General features: G+C 45.1%; 1 protein-coding gene across 2 annotated transcripts in view; it reads left to right on the forward strand.

The window, feature by feature from the left end:
• The window catches only part of LOC147115548 (sodium/hydrogen exchanger 9-like), a 567,900-nt gene that overhangs the window by 225,586 nt on the left and 318,855 nt on the right, over positions 1 to 23,459 (forward strand). For both annotated transcript variants that reach the window (XM_085989869.1, XM_085989868.1), the window contains exon 9: positions 15,146 to 15,234. In XM_085989869.1, coding sequence (XP_085845995.1) covers positions 15,146 to 15,234 — 89 coding nt within the window. The remainder of the gene's footprint in view (positions 1 to 15,145; positions 15,235 to 23,459) is intronic.

Consider the following 23,459-nt stretch of genomic DNA (forward strand, 5'->3'; position numbering starts at 1 on the left):
GAAACCCCACATTCGGGGAAACCCGACCATTTCCCACACAAGCTGAAAATCGTGGCCTTTGAATTCCATATTTTGATTGACCGTTGTGATGCATGTGATGGTATCTCTTTTGATCCTAGTTTGGGCTTCAGAACAAAGGGAGGAAATAATGACTGGGTCTGTTAACATTGATTGTTCGGTCTTCTCGCTGTGCCGGCATCGGGGTGGAGGTTAACAAGGGTTTATGGGTGATTGAGTTTACCATAACAATTCTCATCTAAAGTAAAGGGTTTACTGTTGAGAACTGTTAGAAATTCAGGACTTGCATTGCTTTAAGCGAGAGTGAATTAATTGAAATTTGCTGACTTTAATTTTGCTTCTGTCAGTCCTCTTTCTGAATAAACTTGTTTTGTTATTTTAGCCTGATATAGATATATATAATATAGTCCTTCATGTATGCATCAGTTGCAAAGAAAAAATGTGTATGATGAGATCCCATGTAATACCGTAACGGTATAAAGGGTTCATTGTTGTCGACTATGCCAGTTACTTTGCTCATGTTTTGGTTTGTACGGAGCAGGGCTGCTCCTCCTGGAATCTGGAACTTTTGCGTTGAGCCTGAAATAGTGTGTGAAATTCAACTTCAGCTGGGGCACAGAACAGGCCTTGGCGGATCAGTCACGCGTTATACACCCTGCCTTTTTGTCCTTTTTATTGACTTCTCTAGAAAAGCAAATCAGGCAGGGTGTCTAACAACTGACTGATCCACTACCAACAGAAAATGCTGGAAAAACTCAGCAGGCCAGGCAACATCTGTGGAGAGAGAAATAGAGTTAACGTTTCAGGTCGAAACCCTTTGGGTTGACTCTATTTCTCTCTCCACAGATGTTGCCAGGCCTGCTGAGTTTTTCCAGCATTTTCTGTTGTTATTTCAGATTTCCAGCATCTGCAGTATTTTGCTATCGTACTGATCCGCTCCCGTTCGTTTTGTCCCCCCCGCTAAAGTTGAACTTCATCCCCAAAAGTAGCTGCCGTTAGCTCCAATCAGAACAATTGGCGTCAGGCTGTTCACATTTTAAAGCTAAATAAATTACCAGAACCAAATAACATTATTAAAAAGTGATCCAGGCCTATGAAAGACGTGGATCATGAGCCAGAACTGGTTATGAAAGCTAGAAGTGCTTAGACTGGAAGCTTCAAAGCAGCAGAATAGATTTGAGGAGGACCAGGCTGAGGAAAAGAAGCTGCCGCCATTGAACTACCAGGGAGGCTGAATGACAACAAGACTGACGAGACGGGTTGAGTTGATTCAACCCATAGCTCTGTGCAGAACACAGTTACTAAAGCCAATCTCGTATCAAGGTTTAATAGAAACATAGAAGATAGGAGCAGGAGTAGGCCATTCGGCCCTTCGAGCCTGCTCCGCCATTCAATGAGATCATCGCTGATCATCCAAGTTCAGTACCCTGTCCCTGCCTTCTCCCCATATCCCTTGATCCCTTTAGCCTTAAGAAATATATCCAACTCTTTCTTGAATATATTTAATGAACTGGCCTCCACCGCCCTCTGTGGCAGAAAATTCCACAGGTTCACCACTCTCTGGGTGAAGAAGTTCCTCCTCATCTCTGTCCTAAATGGCTTACCCCTTATCCTTAGACTATGACCCCTGGTTCTGGACTCCCTGGCCATCAGAAACATCTTTCCTGCATCTAGTCTGTCCAGGCCTGACAGAATTTTATAGGTTTCGATGAGATCCCCTCTCAATCTTCTAAACTCCAGTGAGTATAAGCCCAATCGACACAATCTCTTCTCATACGTCATTCCTGCCATCCCAGGTATCAGCCTGGTGAATCTTCACTGCACTCCTTCCATGGCAAGAACGTCCTTCCTCAGGTAAGGCGACCAAAACTGCACACAGTACTAAAGGTGCGGTCTCACCAAGGCCCTGTACAACTGTAGCAAGACATCCTTGTTCCTGTACTCGAACCCTCTTGCTACGAAGGCCAACATACCATTTGCCTTCTTAACCGCCTGCTGCACCTGCATGCTTACCTTCAGCGACTGGTGCACAAGAACACCCAGGTCTCTTTGCACTTCCCCTTCTCCCAATCTATTGCCATTCAAATAATAATTTGCCTTCCTGTTTTTGCCACCAAAGTGGATAACCTCACATTTATCCACATTATCGTGCATTTGCCATTTTTCTGCCCAATCACCCAACCTGTCCAAATTCAAGATTCAAGGTTCAAGATCATTTTATTGCCATATGTAACTAGTACAATGGAATGCTTACTCCCCACTCACTCCCACAATACAAGCATATAATATAAAAGCAAAAAAATAAAAACAAGTATAAATAAAAACAATAAGCAAATAAGCAAAAAGTACTGGAGTTTCATGACATCCTCCTCACAGCTTACCCTCCCACCCAGCTTTGTATCGTCTGCAAATTTGGAGATATTACATCCAATTCCCTCGTCCAGATCATTAATATATATTGTGAACAGCTGGGGTCCTAAGACCGATTCTTGCGGTACCCCACTAGTCACTGCCTGCCACTCGGAAAACGACCCATTTATTCCAACTCTTTGCTTTCTGTCCGCCAACCAGTTCTCTATCCAAGTCAATACCTTGCCCCCAATCCCATTCTTATGTTCATTAATAAATAGACATTCTTATTATGAACACAGCTAGCTTTTGCTAGACACTTTTATTGAGCACATGTGGACTAGGTACAGCATCTGTAGAGGCTTCCATCTTGACTGCTGCCTTGTGGGTAGCCTAGTGCCTCATGGGTAATGTAGTCTTAATATACATACAGCTGGGTAGTGTAGTCTTATACATACAGCTATATACAGCTCTACACAGCTCTATGGCTCCACCTAGTGTCCACTATAGAATGACATGTTATTGATCATTACACCCATGTGCCTTAATTTTGCACGCTAATCTCTTATGTGGGACCTTATCGAAAGCCTTCTGAAAGTCCAAATACACCACATCCACTGGTTCTCCCTTATCTATTTTACCAGTTACATCCTCAAAAAATTCCAGTAGATTAGTCAAGCATGATTTACCTTTTGTAAATCCATGTTGACTTTGTCCGATCCTGTCACTGCTTTCCAAGTGCTCTGCTATTACATCTTTTATAATGGACTCTAGCATTTTCCCCACTACCGATGTCAGGCTTACCGGTCTATAATTCCCCACTTTTTCTCTACCACCTTTTTTGAATAGTGGGGTAACATTAGCTACCCTCCAATCCATGGGTACCGTTCCAGAGTCTATCGAGTTCTGGAAGATGACCAGCAATGCATCTACTATTTCTAGGGCCACTTCCTTAAGTACCCTGGGATGTAGATTATCAGGCCCTGGGGATTTATCGGCCTTCAGTCCCATCAATTTCCCTAACACCATTTCCCTACAAATACAGGTAGACTATCCTTTATCCGAAAACCTCGGGACCAGCCGTGTTTCGGTTTTCGGAAAATTTCGGATTTCGGAAGGTATTTTATAAGACTGGGAAATTTGTCGGGGGTGGGTCGGCGGGGGTCCGCGGGGGGGTCGGGGGTGGGGGTCGGCGGGAGTCGGGGTCGCCGGGGGGGTCGGCGGGAGTCGGGGTTGGCGGGGGGGTCGGCGGGAGTCTGGGTCGGCGCGGGGGTCGGGGTCGGCGGGGGTCCGCGGGGGATCGTCGGCGGGGGTCGGGGTCGTGCGCACGACTTACGCTGACCTTCTGCTCAGCGTAAGTCGTGCGCCACTCTGGTCATGTCGTGCGCACAACTTACGCTGAACGAAAAAACCTTCGGTTTTTAGAGGGTTTCGGTTTTCGGAAGTTCGGATAAAAGGTAGTCTACCTGTACTGATTTCTTTCAGTTCCTCCCTTTCATCAGACCCTATGTTCCCCGGCATCTCTGGGAGGTTATTTGTGTCCTCCTTTGTGAAGACAGAACCAAAGTATGAATTTAGTTGGTTTTCCATGTCTTTGTTCCCCATTATAAATTCCCCTGATTCTGACTGCAAGGGACCTACGCTTGACTTCACCAATCTTTTTCTCTTCACATATCTATAAAAGCTTTTACAGTCAGTTTTTATGTTCACTGCTAGCTTACTCTCATATTCTATTTTCCCTTTCTTAATTAATCCCTTTGTCCTCCTTTGTTGAATCCTAAACTGCTCCCAATCCTCAGGATTGTTGCTGGGATGGGATGACATAGATTGATTTTTAAGGGCTTTTGATCTGATAGCAAACCACCATAGGTGGAACAAAGAAGTTTGGGGAGAAGGGTTGGTATCCTCACTTAGTGATAAGACACACACTGTATTGTCACATGATTCCAATGGAGAGAGCAGACTATGATTTTGTAAAAACTCCCCCATAATGACTGGGCAATACAGTGAGCCAGATGGTCACCCTGAATCCCATGAGCCTACATTAATACTGATCAGATGGTCAATACAAGGGAAATTAAATGTTTTAAATGCAATATAGTGGAGTACAAACTTTGTACTACAAAGCAACCAACTGTTGGCGCAGAGAGGGTAAGGGCACATTCAGCGAGGCTGATTGCCACAATGAGATACGAGACTGCTGGGTGTGCAGGGATCCTGAATGCGGGGAATCTGGCTCCGTTTCTAAGCCCAGTTACAGTAAGTAAGTGGCAAACACAAGTGTTATATGATATGGGTATGGGCTGACTCTGGTACAGCGGCAGCTGGTACGGGACGATCAGTATATAAAGTGAAGGATTGCGCACCCTCGGTATTTTGGGAGAGGTGGATATATCCCTGGTCAAAGTTTTGGCGGAACTATCCTACATACATAGTGTTATGTTCATTAATAACTAGACATTCTTATTATGAACACAGCTAGCTTCTAGCTAGTCATTTATTCAGTACACGTTCTCTAGGTACAGTATCTGTAGAGATGCAGCATGTGTGCTCCTGTGTGCAGGCTGCCATCTTGACTGTTGCCTTGTGGGTAGCCTAGTGCCTCATGAGTAATGTAGTCTTAATATATATACAGCTGGGTAGTGTAGTCTTATACATACAGCTATATACAGCTCTACGGCGCCACCTAATGTCCACTATAGAATGACATGTTATTGATCGTTACACATGGTGTAAAAGAAGTAAAAGTTTCAGCAACTTTGCCATTTGGGAATAACTTGAACAATGTAGATTTACAGCCAATTTGCTTAATGTGGACAAGGCTGCTGCTGGCAAAAGGAGCCAACCTTATTTGAGATAAGTGTAGTCAGCAGTAGTGGATGCTGACAGCATCATGCAAGGGCAGAGCCTTCATCCACCTGAACAGGGTCAGGTGACCAGTCTGTCCCTAGGCAAGGTCCTGCTGCTTTAGTACTGCATTATATTGTGCCCAATCACACTTCTCAGGACGTCTGCATGTAGTGAACCTCTTTGAGGTGCAATCACTGTTTCTATATGTGAATAACTTGCACTGAATTCCCCCAACACCTTTGTGCATGTCATTAATAAAGATTGTGGAAAAACAGTGGTCCTAATATTGATCGCTGCAAGGCTTCATTAGGAATCAGTCCCCAAGCAGAACCACTACCCTTAATGACAACCTTCCGCTCACAAGAATACAACTAATTATTTACCCAACCCAAGATCTCCCCACAGGATTCTTATCTTCCCAAGTAGCCAATTGTGTGGCATCCTGTCAAAAGTTTTTTTGAAAATTTAGTATACCAGTGTCAACTGGACTGCCTACATCCTCCAAACTCGTAACTTCCCAATGCTGCAGTGTTTGTGTGAGTGAGTAAAGAGAGGAAAAATAACAAGAAAAGAATGGTACTAGTCTTGAGTTTTGGGAAGGCCTCCAGCTTTAAACATAGAAACATAGAAGATAGGAGCAGGAGTAGGCCATTCGGCCCCTCGAGCCTGCTCCGCCATTCAATGAGATCATGGCAGATCATCCAAATTCAGTACCCTGTCCCTGCCTTCTCCCCATATCCCTTGATCCCTTTAGCCTTAAGAAATATATCTAACTCCTTCTTGAATATATTTAATGAATTGGCCTCAACTGTCTTCTGTGGTAGAGAATTCCACAGGTTCGCCACTCTCTGGGTGAAGAAATTCCTCCTCATCTCTGTCCTAAATGGCTTACTCCTTATCTTTAGACTGTGACCCCTGGTTCTGGACTCCCCGACCATCGGGAACATCCTTCCTACATCTAGTCTGTCTAGTCCTGTTAGAATTTTATAAGTTTCAATGAGATCAACAGTGGCCCAATACGTCTCTATTTTCTCAGCCCTGAAGGTCAAACATGGCCTATTCGGAATAAATGAGGGGTGCAGGACGAGATGGCACACTTTCTGTTTAGGTTTGCTCACTCCAGTTATGCACCATCTTTGCCTTGCAAAAGGAGTAGTAGTTTTATGAGATTGCAAGTTTGAAAAGCAGGTGGAGTGGCGGCCAATTCCCACACTGCATGCACAGCTTGTGCATGAGTCAATGAACATGCTCATGGTAGGCTGTGCTGGAAGCTTCATTTGTGGCCTCACCTTTCTAAATGATCATGCAGAAATAATTCCAGTTTGAAGTGTGTCCGGTTGCAGTGTGGGCATGCATAGGAAGCTTGGAAGGAGCAATTTTGTGAACTCTTTGTACGCAGTGTAACAGGATGAGAGGGAACTCTCTTGTGATATGTGTCGAAGTCTCGACTCCCGAGTAAGACTCTTTAAACACAAAGTATCGTTAAAGACAGGCTCTATTTGCTTGCAAGGGAAGGGTTGTGTAGTCAAGGGCTACATCAGACCTCTTCGAAGTAATACAGAATTTGTAACATATTTATACAGTACAGAAACAAAACAGGCTTTCTATGCCACATGACATAGTATTGAATCATACTTGATTACAAAGGCACAGACCTTGCAAATTACTGAAACAACGTATTCCAGGCTGCGTTAGAATAACGAACAGAAATACCTTGGGATAAGATTAACTAATCCTTTATTATGGGCTCCCACTGTACCAACTGAGCCTGTGGGCCGATGTTTACCTTATCGTGTCCTTGGCTATTTGTTTGGTAAACGAGGCTCCTTGTTAAGCTTATCACAGATAAGGAGTACGTATGTAGCATTCCTAAATTGTCTCATCCCCTTGAAACTGATTAGTGAATCATGCTGTCGGCCATTTAAGTTTTTATTCTATGCCCAGGAAGCCATTTTGTGTCTAAGTGAGAAACTGTACTTCCACATTCTTCCCTTTTGTCCTTACTAGGACAACATAACTGAAATTAACCTCTTCCTATCGGTCCTCATACCAAATTTAGATTTTAGCCAAGGATACCGACTTCTTTGCCGTTTTGAACCATCCTCGGGATATACCTGTATTGATGGTTGACCTTATCTAAGATCGTCTTTCTTCCGTTTATTCTTAGTGTTTGGGCGTGTTTTCTTGTAGGGGTTTTAATTGTGTTTGATTTGATTTCAGGTTTATGTCTTTGTATATTTCTGCAGCTTATGTTAGCCTGCAGTGTTCTAATTTCCCTGCAGCTTATATTAGCCTGCAGTTATAATTTTCCCTGCAGCTTATATTAGCCTGCAGTTCGGGTGCCACTATGCACCTTCTAAAAAGATAGGGAACAGCAGCTTATAGAGGAGGACTAATTCATGGCCCACACAGTTTATACCTAACCTGTGGGGTTCTCCTAAGCATGAGTGCTTCTATGTAAGCCCCCAAAGTGCGGACCAAGTGATATACAAGGTCGACGTCACTGGCTTGTTGTTAAAAGGAGTCCTCTCTCTTTTTCCTAGCCTGCAGTTCCCATTTGAGTGGAAAATATGTTTTACAGAAAGAGGAGAGCATGCGGAGTATATATGTATATATTTTGTCTGAGTTTGCTAATCCCTATAATTGTATTTTATTCAATCGTCTCAGTTCCTCATCCAGGGGACCATTCTTTTCCTCTACTGACTTTACTTCTCTCTGTATCATCATATTCATTGCAGGCAAGACTGCCTTGCCTAACCTATTGCAACAACACTTAATCGTTGTGACAAACAGAGCAATGCATACAATCAGGGCTATCACTACTACTAGTCCATGCAATAATATTTGTCCTACTGATCCCAGCCATCCTCCCAATAACCAGTCAGCCCAGCCTTGGTTCTTTGGGTTTTCATACTGACTTACTGCGTCTTTTATGTGTTTAACGATGTTGGTTATATTTTCTGAACTGTCCGGGATATAGGTACAGCATTCGCTCCCTATTAAAGCGCAGGTTCCTCCTTCACTAGCCAATAGATAATCTAGTGCCATTCGATTCTGTAATGTCATTACTCTTATAGCATTCATTTCAGACAATCCTTCCTCAGTTTCGTTTGCTACTTTTTCTATCAGTTCTGCTAGTGCAGACGTTTCCCTCATTAATATCCCTATTCCATATGGGGCTATCACTACTCCAAAAATTCTTTCATAAGTTTCTATCTTTCTTTTAGTTCTACGAAATTCATGATGTTCTCCTATCTCGTCTAAGTGATGGATGTAAGGTACTACATAACCTAAATAGCAGGATCCTGTCCAATGTTGTGGCAGCCATGAGTAAGCCTTGTTCCCGCATATGAAATAGGTACAGTTATAGGCTGTCAAATTTCCCTCTCCTCCCATCCATATTCAGATAACATCCCCGGTCCAGGGGGACCCATTGGTTTTATTATGCACTTTAGTCCAGTCAAACTGAAAAAATCCTTTCTCGAGTAAGCCAGGGATTGGTGGTTGCCACACTACTGTTTGATTACAGGAACTCTCTCCGACCTTCTGCTCGTCCTGCATCTTACTTACTGATACCTGCTTTTTAAAACCTATAGCCCCTTGTGGTCTACCGATTCCTGAGGTATTTGTTAATACAAGAAACGGGGGTGTTCGAGTATGATCATAGTTGGGCTGACGCAGAGACGCAGCCCCAGACGTTACCCACCTCCTGCAGTTACCCTTAGCATCAGTAAATTCTATAGATGAGCCATACCTATCCATACAAATGCAGGGCAAGAGCGTTCCCTTTCTCGTTGACACAGAAGCCACAACCTCACTATTAACAAAGCAATACGCTAGAGGAATTCCGGGAAGAATGTGGGTAACGTTCGGGGCTGTTTCTCCGCGTCATGCTGAATAATTTTGCCCTGGGGATCCGAATTGTCCTTCCGTATTTTGACCTCCCCAAGGATTCCCTGTTGTAAAATTTGCCTGCGGACGATTGTGAAGCTGGGCTTGGGTATTCATATTGTCGGGTGTACCTTCCCAACCTTGATTGTGCAGTTTTGGGTAAGGGCAATTGGCTTTCCAGTGGCCGATCAGACCACAATTAAAACATGAGCTTGTATTTCCTCCTCCGTTCCACTGGCCCCTGCCACCACCACCTCTACCCCTGCCTCTGAATCTGCCTCTGTTATACCCTCTACCTCGTCCCCTGTTCTGACCCTGGTAGTAAATAGTAGTCTGGGTGGTCAGGGCTGGAGAAGTTGCTTGCTCCATTAACAAAGAAACTTTACTCTTTTGATCTTTACTCCTTTCCTGTATTCCTTTCAAGATTTGTGTCAATTCAGGAATGGTTTTATGTCTCCAGTCAAGGCAAACTAAAGTCAACGGTTCCTTAAGTTCTGTTCTGAGGCCGTTTACAAGGGCGTTAATTAAAGGGATTTGGTAATTTTCTTTTGTCATACCCGAATGCTGTCCCATAACTGCTTCCATTCTTTCTATATAATCCTCAACGTCTTCATCCCTTTTCTGAGTTGTCTCAATTATCTTTGTCCAATTAATCCTTTTAGGGAATTTGACATGCATTACTCTATATAATTCAGTCCAGAATGCATCATTAGGTAAGGTTTCTGGATTCCAGCCTTGATTTGTTCTATGGTCTTCGAAAAGCTGAAACCTATCCACGCCTGCGCCTTCCGTCAAAAGGCGGTATTTGGTATCTTTTAACCAAGCTCTAAGTAGCTGGTCAACATCCACAATGGTGGGCTGGTGGCAAATAATGATACTTTTGAGCTCATTAATCGCTTTTTCTAAGTCCTCTGTGGGATTGGATAATTCATGAATTATTGTCCTAAGCTCACCAGCTGTCCATGAGCGGTGGACAGCGACTGGACCTCCGCCAGCATTGTGGACATTGGGGAAACGTCTGAGTGGATAAGCATGAAGTGGTTCAGTTCGTCCTTGGTTTGGTCGACGGCCAGTCTGGGATCTAGTGTTGGGTTTATTCTCCTGACTTACAGCACCGGGGTCGGGTGCTTCACCACCCGCTGCACCTGGTTGTTGCGCTTCGTAGTCAGGAGGCGGGGCTGGTCTTCTGAACCATCCCTCATCCTCGTCATCACTGGAATGAGTCGTGGGAACGGGAGGATATTCACAGGGAGGGGCGGTGGGCTTCGGGTTTTGTCTTAAAGGCATTAGCGTAACCGCTTCTTGTTTAATCAATTTATTCATTAGATCTCTTTTCTTATTTTTGTTCTTGATTTTACTAGCTAATATGCTGCGTTCCTTACGTTTTTCTGCTTCCCTTTTCCAGTCTGAGAAGGCAGACCAATTTACTGACTTTGCACCCCTTCTACGTGGGTCTCTGCCTGCTAGGCAGTTTTCTAGACACGTGATTCTATCTAGATTGAATGTAGCATCCACGGGGAAAGGGTGTCTGCCTTTCTTGGTCCATCTAGCCCACTTAGGTAAATCATTTATGGATATCTGACCATAGGTAAAGACATAAGAAGCGGGAGTTCCTTTTTCTGGGATCTTGCTCTGTGCAGCTCCCATCTTAGTTTGTTTGTTTTTTTTTTTAAAACTAGGCTCTCTTCTTCTAGATCGCAAGTTTCACCTCTTACCCCCTTACGACTATTACTGACTGTCCAAAGGACCACAAGTGATGAAAAATAACAAGTAATGACAACAGTCAAAGAAATGACAAGTAATGCAGCTGCCCAAACAGGCAAACAGACCAAATATTCAGACATTTATCTTATACTCTAAACTAAACAAATAGTCAATTCTCAGTTTGCGTTGTACGCCACTACAAGCTGAATCCTTAACGTTTAACTTATACTTTATGTGAGAGTCTTCTGTCTTAATGTTGTCAATAGTCAACAAACAAAATGGAAAACAATGGTTGCGATAATTCTTAACCTCTATGTTCATATAAAATCCTTATGCTTTAATGCGAGGGGCTTGAACCCTCGTAGAAGGTATCTCAACGGAGAATAATCCTGAGCTTGGTAATACAGGTCTTTAAAACACAGTGACAATCCTCAAACGATACCTTCTGCCCCACAGGATTTTAACCCCGGCTCAAGGGACCCACCTTTGATACTGCAGTTTTAACTTGGTACCTTATCTGTCTGGGACTCAGCCCTGTCGACTTTCCTCTTGCCTTCTTTGCCCGACACTTTCTGTTTTCAAAGACCTGAGTTGTCAGTATTCCCCTCCTTTCAGTGGTCAACAATAAAAGAAGCAAAAGTTACAGGATTCAACTCAAATCTGAAACATGAGTCTTAACTTGATCGCAGTACTCCCGTCGGAAGAAACAGACCACACCAATTCAATGTCTAATGAGAAATCCTTTTATGTGATAAAACATCACTGTGGCCATTCAGGATCTGTCACTAGAGATTCACGATGTCCTTGTCCATGACTTACCGAAAGGCAGCAAGCGATCTCGGTGGAACCTCCAAGTAATACTGTCGAAGTCTCGACTCCCGAGTAAGACTCTTTAAACACAAAGTATCGTTAAAGACAGGCTTTATTTGCTTGCAAGGGAAGGGTTGTGTAGTCAAGGGCTACATCAGACCTCTTTGAAGTAATACAGATTTTGTAACATATTTATACAGTACAGAAACAAAACAGGCTTTCTATGCCACATGACATCGTATTGAATCATACCTGATTACAAAGGCACAGACCTTGCAAATTACTGAAACAACGTATTCCAGGCTGCGTTAGAATAACGAACAGAAATACCTTGGGATAAGATTAACTAATCCTTTATTATGGGATCCCTCTGTTCTCCCACTGCACCAACTGAGCCTGTGGGCTGATGTTTACCTTATCATGTCCTTGGCTATTTGTTTGGTAAACGAGGCTCCTTGTTAAGCTTATCACAGATAAGGAGTACGTATGTAGCATTCCTAAATTGTCTCATTCCCTTGAAACTGATTAGTGAATCATGCTGTCGGCCATTTAAGTTTTTATTCTATGCCCAGGAAGCCATTTTGTGTCTAAGTGAGAAACTGTACTTCCACATATGCATAATCTGCTTAGCTGCTTGCTATAATGAAATACTGGCTAGTCTTACCTTGGCATACTTCCCGAGGCTATTAAACTTCTTTCTTGTGTGTCAGCTGTGGCTCCGTGGGTAGCACACTCGCCTCTGAGTCAGAAGGTTGTGGGTTCAAGTCCCACTCCAGAGACTTGAGCACACAAAGCTAGGCTGACACTCCAGTGCAGTGCTGAGGGAGTACTGCACTGTTGGAGGTGCTGTCTTACGGATGAGATGTTAAACCGAGGCCCCGTCTACTCTCTCAGGTGGACGTAAAAGATCCTATGGCACTATTTCGAAGAAGAGCAGGGGAGTTTCCCCCAGTGTCCTGGACAATATTTATCCCTCAATCAACATCACTAAAAACAGATTATCTGGTCATCATCACATTGCTGTTTGTGGGAGCTTGCTGTGTGCAAATTGGCTGCTGCGTTTCCCACATTACAACAGTGACTACAATCCAGGAGTACTTCATTGGCTGTAAAGTGCTTTGAGACGTCCGGTGGTCATGAAAGGTGCTATATAAATGCAAGTCTTTCTTTCTTTTATCTAATTCCTTGTCCTCTATATGTTTGAAATTGCATCCACTCTGGCAGCCACCTCCCACCAAACAGGCTGTATATTCCTTTGATGGGGCGTATGCTCTGGGATCACAAAGAGGGTACCTCTCCTTTGTTGCACTGCTTGCATCTGCACCTCCAAAGCTCCATATGAAAATGAGGGTACTCTGGGTGTCTTTGTTCAGCCACGTTTCCTTCTCTGCCCAGCAACAAAGAAGCAGCCCCATAACATAACACCTGCAGCTGTGCGCTATTCCCTGTCCATGGCTGATGGCATGCACCTGTAGGCGGGCATAATCTGGGCTGGAAGATGCCATGAATAGCTAAAGGTGCCAACTTTGGAAAATACCACAGTCGGCTCAGCACATTGAGGTTCACTGCTCTGCGGTCTCGCACTGGAAAAGGGACGCCGTTAATGGATCGGCGTGTGAGGGAAATCAGTATCACTGTGGCAAGGGTATTGTATCTGTCTGAGGGAAATCAATCTATTAATGCAGTAGTGTTTCTAAGGAGATTCTCAATATTTTCTCACTCTTTAATTGGTTCCTTTGCTACAGTAACTCTGCCAGTGTGCGAAGAAGATCCATGCTGCAGAGAGATTATATGGGTGTAAGGGTGTCACCAGGGGTGATGATTCAAGTTGTGATGATGCCCTTTAATCTGAAAATTTAACAGTATGTTGCGAATGGTGAAACACTGTTGGGTTTTTCCAGCAGATTTCTGGAGAGCAATACACACAGTAATATTGTAATCTTCTGTGACTAACTATGACACTTGTCTTTGCCTGAAGTTGAACACTCCGTGTTGTGCTAGTTTTCATACAAAGGATAGTGGAAATCCCCCAAAAGACAGTGGACGCTTGGTCAATTGAAATTTTCAAGACTGAAATCGATCGATTTTTGTTCGATAAAAGGGTATCATGTGATACGGAACAACGGTGGGTAAATTGAATTGAGGTCTAGATCAGCCATGATCTAATAGAATGGTGGAACAGGCTCAAGGGGCTGAACAGCCTACTCCTGTTCCGATGTTCCTAGTTTTTCCGAGTGACAACTGGTAATATATCGAAGAGACCACCTAAAGTCAGTTCCCAAAAAATGGTTATAAACTGGTTTCACGGTACAAATAAAACAGAGGATTTGCTTCAAGACTCTCAAAGGGTTAACCTTCCTACTGCTACTTCCTTATGTATCTATCTTATCAGGTGTGTCCTTAATATTAAGAAGTATTTTAGTCTTTTTTTAAATGGATTTGTAGTCTCTTTAAAATGAGGAATAGCAGTACTGGAACATTTTGTGTACTTGCTATTACTTGTAAAATATCATTAAAAGCCAACAGCAAAAACAATTAATCATAAATTGAAGTCCTGACGGTGGGACTAACTTACAAAATCTACTTAGAGTGTACACAAGATGCACCTTATCATCACCTTGGGCACGTCCTGTGGGCGCAAACAATGTGCGCCGTAAGAAATCAAAGTCAAACTTTCCATTGTTGAGCCCCAATTCCCACACTGTTGTGTGCCAGTTCCAGGGACGCTCGTGGAACCTAAGTGAGTTGAGGATTTGTACCAGGCAACTGCTGCCACAAACCCTTGTGTGTCTGTGACAGAATAATAAGTGAGTGAAGGAAATTGGCCCAGTAACAGCTCTGGCAACCGGTATGGCAGCTGACAAAACTGTCTGGAGCTGCAGCCAATTGATTCAGACGCAGACAACAGATGACCACTGTATATGGGTCCAGTCAGAGGTAAGCTCCTGGTTAAAGCTACAGGCGTTAACCAATGTCCAGTAGGCAGTACTGTTCTGCTCAATCATGGCTATAAATTTCTTTAAAGGGTTCCTAAGGAATCCCACATTCAAAAGAGCCTCAAAGTAACGCCTCTTGTTTGGACGGGCTTCCGACGACGATGCTGTAATGATCAATAACATGTCATTCTATAGTGGACACTAGGTGGAGCCGTAGAGCTGTATAAAGCTGTATGTATATAAGACTACACTACCCAGCTGTATAGATATTAAGACTACATTACCCATGAGGCACTAGGCTACCCACAAGGCAACAGTCAAGATGGCAGCCTGCACACAGGAGCACACATGCTGCATCTCTACAGATACTGTACCTAGAGAACGTGTACTGAATAAATGACTAGCTAGAAGCTAGCTGTGTTCATAATAAGAATGTCTAGTTATTAATGAACATAAGAGATGCTTCCTCCATAAGAGGTCCTGATGACAAACCACCCTCTCTAATGGTTTGCGTTATACGTCAAGTATTTTGGAGTCACAAGACAAAATACTTCACTAAAGAATGGTGTTGTTTTTTCATATTGTAGGAATTGTTGCTGTTCTCTTCTGTGGAATCACCCAAGCTCATTACACCTACAATAACCTTTCTGATGAAGCAAAGATGAGGACAAAGCAGGTAGGAAATGCCAACCTGTATACATTTCAGTGACCATGTACTTCATATTTAATGAATCTTCGGGAGTTAAAAACAGAGAGAGATTCTTGCACGAGAGGTATTTATTGGAACAAATGACTTGAGGCAACGACAAGATAGGTTTAGATGAAGAGCACCTTTCAGGTGATTTGATTTCATGCTTTCAAAATGCCAACTCTATTGCAATCCCGCGACAGCATCTATCTGCTCCTTAAATGAATCCAGTGTCCTGGCCTCAACTATTGTTCCTGGCAACCCATTTCAGCTGTTGATCGGCCTTTTTAAAGAAGTACTCAGCAGATTCACTCAGTCTTTGCTACAGCACCCCTCCCCTTGCCAATCTGAGTATCCATTAATTTGGGCCTGTCATCTTCTGTTTCAGCCCCAGCTTTTCACTGCTCTGTGCCCTGGAGCTAGATTGCTCGGGCCAGAGGAGTGAAGCTAGAGCATTGGAGGCAGATCTGACTGGCTGAGGAAAGAAGGAAACCGAGGACTGGAGTTGGGTGGTGAGAGGGAAGAACTGAGTGAGTGGCCTGACAGGAAGGAAGCTCATTGGGTGGTCGGGAGTGGAGCAGAGAGCAAAGACTGGCTGAGCTGCTTCCCTTTGACACCTTGCACCAGAATGCTGGAGCTGAGCACGAGTGAAACATAGAAACATAGAAGATAGGAGCAGGAGTAGGCCATTCGGCCCCTCGAGCCTGCTCCGCCATTCAATGAGATCATGGTTGATCATCCAAACTCAGTACCCTGTCCCTGCTTTCTCCCCATATCCCTTGATCCCTTTAGCCTTAAGAAATATATCTAACTCCTTCTTGAATATATTTAATGATGAATTGGCCTCAACTGCCTTCTGTGATAGAGAATTCCACAGGTTCACCACTCTCTGGGTGAAGAAATTCCTCCTCATCTCTGTCCTAAATGGCTTACCCCTTATCTTTAGACTGTGACCCCTGGTTCTGGACTCCCCGGCCATCGGGAACATCCTTCCTGCATCTAGTCTGTCTAGTCCTGTTAGAATTTTATAAGTTTCAATGAGATCCCCTCTCATTATTCTAAACTCCAGCGAGTACAAGCCCAATCGACCCAATCTCTCCTCATACGTCATTCCTGCCATCCCAGGTATCAGTCTGGTGAATCTTCGCTGCACTCCCTCCATGGCAAGAACATCCTTCCTCAGATAAGGCGACCAAAACTGCACACAATACTCAAGGTGTGGTCTCACCAAGGCCCTGTACAACTGCAGCAAGACATCCTCGTTCCTGTACTCGAACCCTCTCGCTACGAAGGCCAACATACTGTAGGGGGTTTTGGTTTGGGATTTGTGTCTGGTCAGTCAGTCGTGTGCCTGAGCTGCCCCAGCCCCGTGCGGTTCGAATCGCTTCCCCTTTTTGGTTCTGAGCACCGGACTTATTTACGAGTAGCGATATAGACAAACGAGACCAGTGGTTCGGTGCAAAGAAAACCAATGTTTATTAAAATAGAGAAATAATTACTATACAGAGAAAATCACCATGGATGCAACACAATTACACTTAACGGGGGAGGAGAAACGGACACATCGAGAGAAAATGACTAAAATGACACTTTAGCAATTCCCCTTAACTCCCACCCTTTACACCTATCTAGATTGTCTTGTAATGGGCCCGAAAATTGATGCTCACCAGTCTAGGATGTTGAAACGCCTGCTCCATGCCCTGTTGCCTGCCGATGTTTTAGGTTTTCACCGCCCCAAAGCAGAGATACCCCAGTAATTCAAATGTAACTGCGGGTGTCCTACTTCCCGGGACGGGCTCTTCGCCGACGATCCTCTCGCTGGGTTGATGATACGGCAGGGCACTGGAAGAGAGAGAGAGAGAGAGAAAACTGAAACTTACAGGCTTTGGCCATGAGGCTGACCGCAGCCATCTTGTTGAGCCCTGGATTTTAAACTCAGTCCACCCAGGGTGGGTTTCTTTACTAAACCAAAAGTAAATCTTCAGGGGAGACATGAAATTTGCGAATCCTTTCATACCATTTGCCTTCTTAACCGCCTGCTGCACCTGCATGCTTACCTTCAGTGACTGGTGCACAAGGACACTCAAAACCCCACAAAGAAAATGCCTGCAGCCGAAGGTCAAGCTAACAGGCTCCCCATGTAGAGAGAGCAGTGGGGCTGGGAAGATGCCGAGAGTGAAAACAGCCACCACTGCCCACCAAGGGCATCTACCCTTGGGTGGTTCGTCTGGTTGAATTAGATCGCTTAAGGAATATTGGGGACATGGGCCACATGATTCCCCCACACCAATCATATCACTGGAGGAATTACGGAGATGTGGGTCATGTGATTCCCAGGGATCAGTCTGATCACTAGGAAAAAACATGGACTCTATCAGCCAATCAGCTTGCCAAAAGAAGACCAAAGTACAACGGTTTTAATAATATAAGTAAATGGATACCTGTGAATGATTAGGGATCATAAACTAATCAAGGGGTTTCTATATAGAAGTAGCTTACCTTAATTGGATCAAACTGTAGTACCTTCCTGTGCATTAACTTCCCCTCTCTGTAACTGTGTGAGGTAGTACATTTTGGGATGAAGAACAAGCAATGGAAAATGGCAAATAACATTTTGGGTTTTATAAATGGATACATAGAGTACAAGAATAATGACGTAATGATTTAGGAAATTGGCTGAGCGTCAGGAGACAGAGAGTAGGGATAATGGGCAGGTTGTAGGAATGTCTAGTTCCTATCAAGAGACTTGAGGTCGACTCAGGCGATCAAACAAACGATGTTTAATGTGAAACGAATTGAGTTTAACAAACAGATGCAAGAAAACTACGAATACAGGTCTAGTCAGTTCGGAAGCTCCACGAGGACTGCTTGGAAGGTCCTGTGGCTGGCGTCATGACATCATCACGTTTTTCCCGCCGATGGGGGATCACGTGATGAACGGCGTGACGTCGACGCGTTTGCCCGCGCTCTTAAAGGGACCGCGCTCTGTACATGCAAACAGTATATACAAAGATACAGACTCAGGCTGTAGTTAACATATTGTTAAAGGGAATTATATACATTTGATCGGAGTCCCTTAGTGGCTCCGCCACAAGGTAATCTAATTGTCAGGATGTGACTAGTGGTGTCGCGCAAGGATCTATGTTGGGGCCTCAACTATTCACCGTATTTATATCCCAGTTTGCCGATGACACAAAGATTGGCGACATTGTAAGCAGTGTAGATGAAAGCATAAAATGACAGAGAGATATTAATAGATTAAGCGACCCTCCTTCGGAATCGGTCGGGGATCGGACGTACCTGGTCCTGCGGCCTGCTCCGGAGTGCTCCCCACCCGACTGGAAGTCAAGCCTGTCAATCAAGCTGACTTCCAGGCAGGGAACCTGTCGGGGCCAGAAGTCTCACGTTGTGGTGTTAAAATGCCACAGCATGCGGGGAAACTCGGACTTCTGGGTTTCCTGTGCGAAACTCCGCCCCACCCCCCCGCCTACGTAACCCGCCCCTGTTGATATCCAGGCCTCTGTGTCCGCTAGAATCTCTCCCGCACCACTCCCTACATTTCCCTCCACGGGACTCACACTTGCACGGAAACGGGGATTGATACGCACGCGCTTGGGCTGTCCGGCATTCACAGTCAAGTGAACATGGCCTGTTCCTTTGGCTGACACCAGCGATGCAGGATAGGCCTGGCCCATTGTGCTTCCTGTTGCTGCAAGAGCAATGGTGAGAGGAAGCAGCAGCATTGAGGAGGACAAACGTTCAAGGACATGGATAGCAGGCAGGATTGTGGTGCATTGGTGAGATTGCAGTCTTGAAGTCACTATTTATTTTAGTAGAAACACTGTGGAGCTAGGTGGGGAAATTTCTGCTGTGGATTTGTCTTATCTATACATTTATGTTTTTACTGATGAGCCCGAGTGCTGCCCTCACAGAGCCCCCCTGCAGATTCAGATCGCAGATTCTAGACTGTAATTCATTTTATGTAATGATTCAATTGGATCCATTTTAGGCCAAGATATTGCACATGGTTGTCGTAGCAACAGGTCAGATTTATATTGTTACTGGAAATAAGATAAATTGTTTACTTAAAAAAAATCCCAAACCACAGTGATATTTCCATCTTCCACTAATGGCCTTTCAGATTAGCATTGCATTATGAGCAGCTTTGTGTTGGTCACTTGTATCCACTTAGAAGTGGATGCACTTACCACAAATTCAGTTAACTTTGGGCCTTTACAGTCGCCCTGTTCATCTGTGCTGTATCCGAGCACAGCCACCGAGGAGAAAGAACAATGTTACAGCTAACTATCTCACCTGAACCCTGCACTCACAGGCAGCCCCTAAACTACAGCGAGCCCCACCAGAGCTTAACTGTGTTGGGTCTCGATATTAAAATAGAATTGTATACCAGCGACTGCTCGCTCTTTAATTCATTCTCGTCATGTGGGTGTCGCTGGCAGTGCTCCCGCTAAGGTGCATGGGCATGGCCATGCAGCAGTCTGAACAATCCCGCACAGGCCACTCACTGACTTTTACCTTGTAATTACCACACATGCTCAGAACTTTAAAGGGACTGGAGTATTGTGTCCAGTTCTGGGCACTACACTTTAGGAAAGATGTGAAGGCCTTAGAGAGGGTGCAGAAAATATTTACGAGAATGATTCCAAGGATGAGGGACTTCAGTTACGTGGATAGGCAGGAGAAGCTGGGGTTGTTCTCCTTAGAGCAAAGAAGGTTAAGAGGAGATTTGATCGACGTGTTCAAAATCATGAGGGGTCGAGACAGAGTAGATAGAGAGAAACTGTTCCCATTGGTGGAAAGGTCGAGAACCAGAGGACACAGATTTAAGGTGATTGACAGAAGAACCAAAGGTGACATGAGGACAAACTTTTTTACGTAGCGAGTGTTTATGATCTGGAATGCACTGCCTGAAAGGGTGGTGGAGGCAGACTCAATCATGGCTTTCAGAAGGAAATTGGATAAGTACCTGAAGGAAAAAAAATTGCAGGGCTACAGGGAAAGGGGAGTGGGACTAGCTGAAGTGCACTTGCAGAGTCGGCACGGGCTCGACGGGCCAAATGGCCGCCTTCTGTGCTGTAACCATTCTATGATTCTGAGATTCTATGATTCTGAGATTCTGTGACTGCGATTCTGTGACCACGCATGAAAAGAAACAGGGCGTGCAGAACAAAGCGCAGCTTACAGGCAACATTGGTCGCTGGCAAAACCGGCATTTATTGCCCATCTCTACTTGCCCTTGAGAAGCTGGTGGTGGGCCTCCTTGAACAGCTGTAGTTCAGAAGTTTCTGCTGATGAAAGTTAAAGACACATTGAGGCAACACCTTCCGCACTAAGTGGTGCAAACATTGTGGATTCGAAAACCTCAACTTTTTTTTGTTGTTGATTCCTGCAAGAGGTAAAATTCTGTCTAATCCAGCCAGATTAGACAGAGTGCTATCTGGTTTTAAGAAGAGCTAATGTACAAGATTACTCCCCCATCTGTTGCAATAATTTTGCTTTTTCTACTGGGATAGATCAGTGCATACAGTAATGCAGTTTTGTATCTAAAATTTAGCTTTCCACTGGTGTACCTGACTGTAGTGTATGTAACCGTCTACCTTTAAGAGACTATTGTATGTAACCGTTCACCTTTAAGAGAACTATTTTAGGTGTGGCACTACTTGTTTGGCTTCTGTATACGGTAATACCGACGGTGACCACACCGGTATATAAGTGCTGTGGCATGATTTATTGGGCAGATTCGCCCTGACCTTCGAATAGTAAAGTTCTGTTGTATGTTACTCCTGAAGTCTGTGTCGTAATTAACTGCACAACCCACAGACTTTACAGTGGCGACGAGTCCGATCGTACCCTGCGGCAACAATATTTTCAAGCAACGAAAGAGCGTCGAAAAGAGGCAACTGCCCTCGTCATTCGGCTGGGAGAAAACTCAAGGCTGCAGCAATAGAAAGGAGGAAGACTTTAGCGACAAAAACTTCCATCAGCAACAGGCACTGACTGTCCCTTCTGCCACGGTGACTGTGAGTAAGGGAAAGTGAAAAGAATAGCCGGAGGATAAGGGCTGGGCACTCGACCACGGTCGAGGGGGAAAAGGAGCCGGACCAAAAGTCGGGTCCGACGGCGTCGTGAGAGACCGCGACCGGCGGGAAAAGCCGGGCGGTGACCGAAGCCACGAAGCGCTGCGACCGGGAGCATAGGCGCGGGAAGAGAGAAACTCAGCCGCAGCCGGGGAGAGAAGCACCGGACTGCGAGAAGGCTGGGAGGCGCGATTGGGGTCCGAGCGAGCGGGAGAGGCAGAGCCGACCAAGAGAGACTGCGCGAGAGCCAGTCCAGCGGCTGAACTGTCCTCCGTCAACGGGGTGTAACCAGCGCCGGTAGAGCCGAGCGAGGGGAACTGTGCGAGAGCCAGTCCAGCGGCTGAACTGTCCTCCGTCAACGGGGTGTACCCAGCGCCGGTAGAGCCGAGCGAGCGGGAGAGAGACAGAGCCGAGCAAGGGGAACTGTGCGAGAGCCAGCCCAGCGGCTGAACCTGTTCGCCGTCAACGGGGTACCCAGAGCTGGTCGCCCTGCCATAAAATAAAAAAAAAGGGAAAGCCTTGAAGCCGACGCGCAGGCTGTGAACCTGAAAGCCAGCGGCCGTCGCCCGTGGGGAAAGTGTACCCCTCCCGCCAGGGAAGAAACGCGGGAAGCCGCCATTAGGCGGGGAAGAAGACAGAAGCGGGAAACCGCCATTGAAGTGGGCGGGGAGAGAAGATAAGAGCGGGAAACCGCCATTTTCGCGGGAAAACCGCCATCTTAGAGGAAAAAAAAAGAAATAATAATTTAAAGAAATACTTGTGTTGTTCCCAAAGAGAGGAAGATGCCTAAGCGTGGTAACATCAACGATTTTAATTCCGAGGTAGAAGACTGGGCCACGTACGTGGAACGCATTGAGATCTATTGTGAGGCCAATAAAATAGAAGAAGATGACAAAGCTATAACCTTGCTGAACTCGATGGGCGCAAAGACATACGGGCTCTTGAAGCATCTACTAGCACCAGCTAAACCGGCGGATCAGACTTTCGATGATATTGTGGCTGTCCTGAAGGACCACTTGAACCCTACACCGTTGATGTTGGCGGAACGATTCAAATTCTATGCGAGAACGCAACGGAAAGACGAAAGCAACGCAGAATACTTGGTCGAACTGCGTAGACTAGCGAAATACTGCCAGTTTGGAGGGAATCTGACAGAGGCATTGCGAGACAAGTTCGTGTGCGGGTTGGCAAAGGAAGGAACGCAAAAGCGACTACTCGAAGAGAACGACCTTACACTTGACAGGGCTGTCCTTATTGCAGCATCGCACGAAGCCGCAGCGAAGGGAACTGCGGAAATGCAGCTGAAGACAGCAGCACTAAGTGTGGATCAAATTACCTCGACAACAACAAAATGCTATCGTTGTGGGAAGACAACACACGACCAGAACCAATGCTGGTTTAAGAACCAGGAATGTAGGAAATGTGGCAAACTGGGTCACATAGCTAAGGTATGCCGGTCAGGGAAGAAGACCAACAACCAAAGGACCAACAACCAAAGGAAGCCATCACAGGAAAAGTACAACAAGGTACACAAGGTGGCTGAGAAGAGTTCAGACGAACAGAATTCAGACTCAGACCCAAACGGCCAGGAGCTGGGTAGTCTGAGAATTCACAATGTGAGTAAGGAAGCTGACCTACAAACTATCTGGGTCATGCTAAAAATAGCTGGAATCCAAGTGAAAATGGAGTTGGACACTGGATCAGCTCTATCAGTCATAAATCGAAGGGATTACCACTGGCTATTCTCACATATACCCTTAAGAGATACCAAGTTCGTATTGCAGACATACACTGGGCATAAAGTATACCCCATGGGAAAGATAAGAGTCAAAGTGAGAGATAGGGGTAAAGAACACCCAAGAATGAACTTATACGTACTACATGAGGGAGGACCACCACTTCTAGGACGGGAGTGGATCAAGAAAATAGACATGGAATGGCACTATCTAAAAGCCATAACGAGTGAGGACTCGGTGCAGACAATCAGCTCAGATTCTGAAACGGATGACGATAAGACCAACCCAAATATGAAAGACAAGGCTGAAATGGACTTGCCGACGAAGGTTGGAAAAACGAAGGCATGCATAAAGGCTTATGCTCCAGAGAAGAACAAAG

Source organism: Somniosus microcephalus, chromosome 6, assembly GCF_052327205.1.
Source record: "Somniosus microcephalus isolate GS21.2 chromosome 6, FLI_Smic_1.0, whole genome shotgun sequence".
In the NCBI taxonomy this organism is placed as follows: domain Eukaryota; kingdom Metazoa; phylum Chordata; class Chondrichthyes; order Squaliformes; family Somniosidae; genus Somniosus; species Somniosus microcephalus.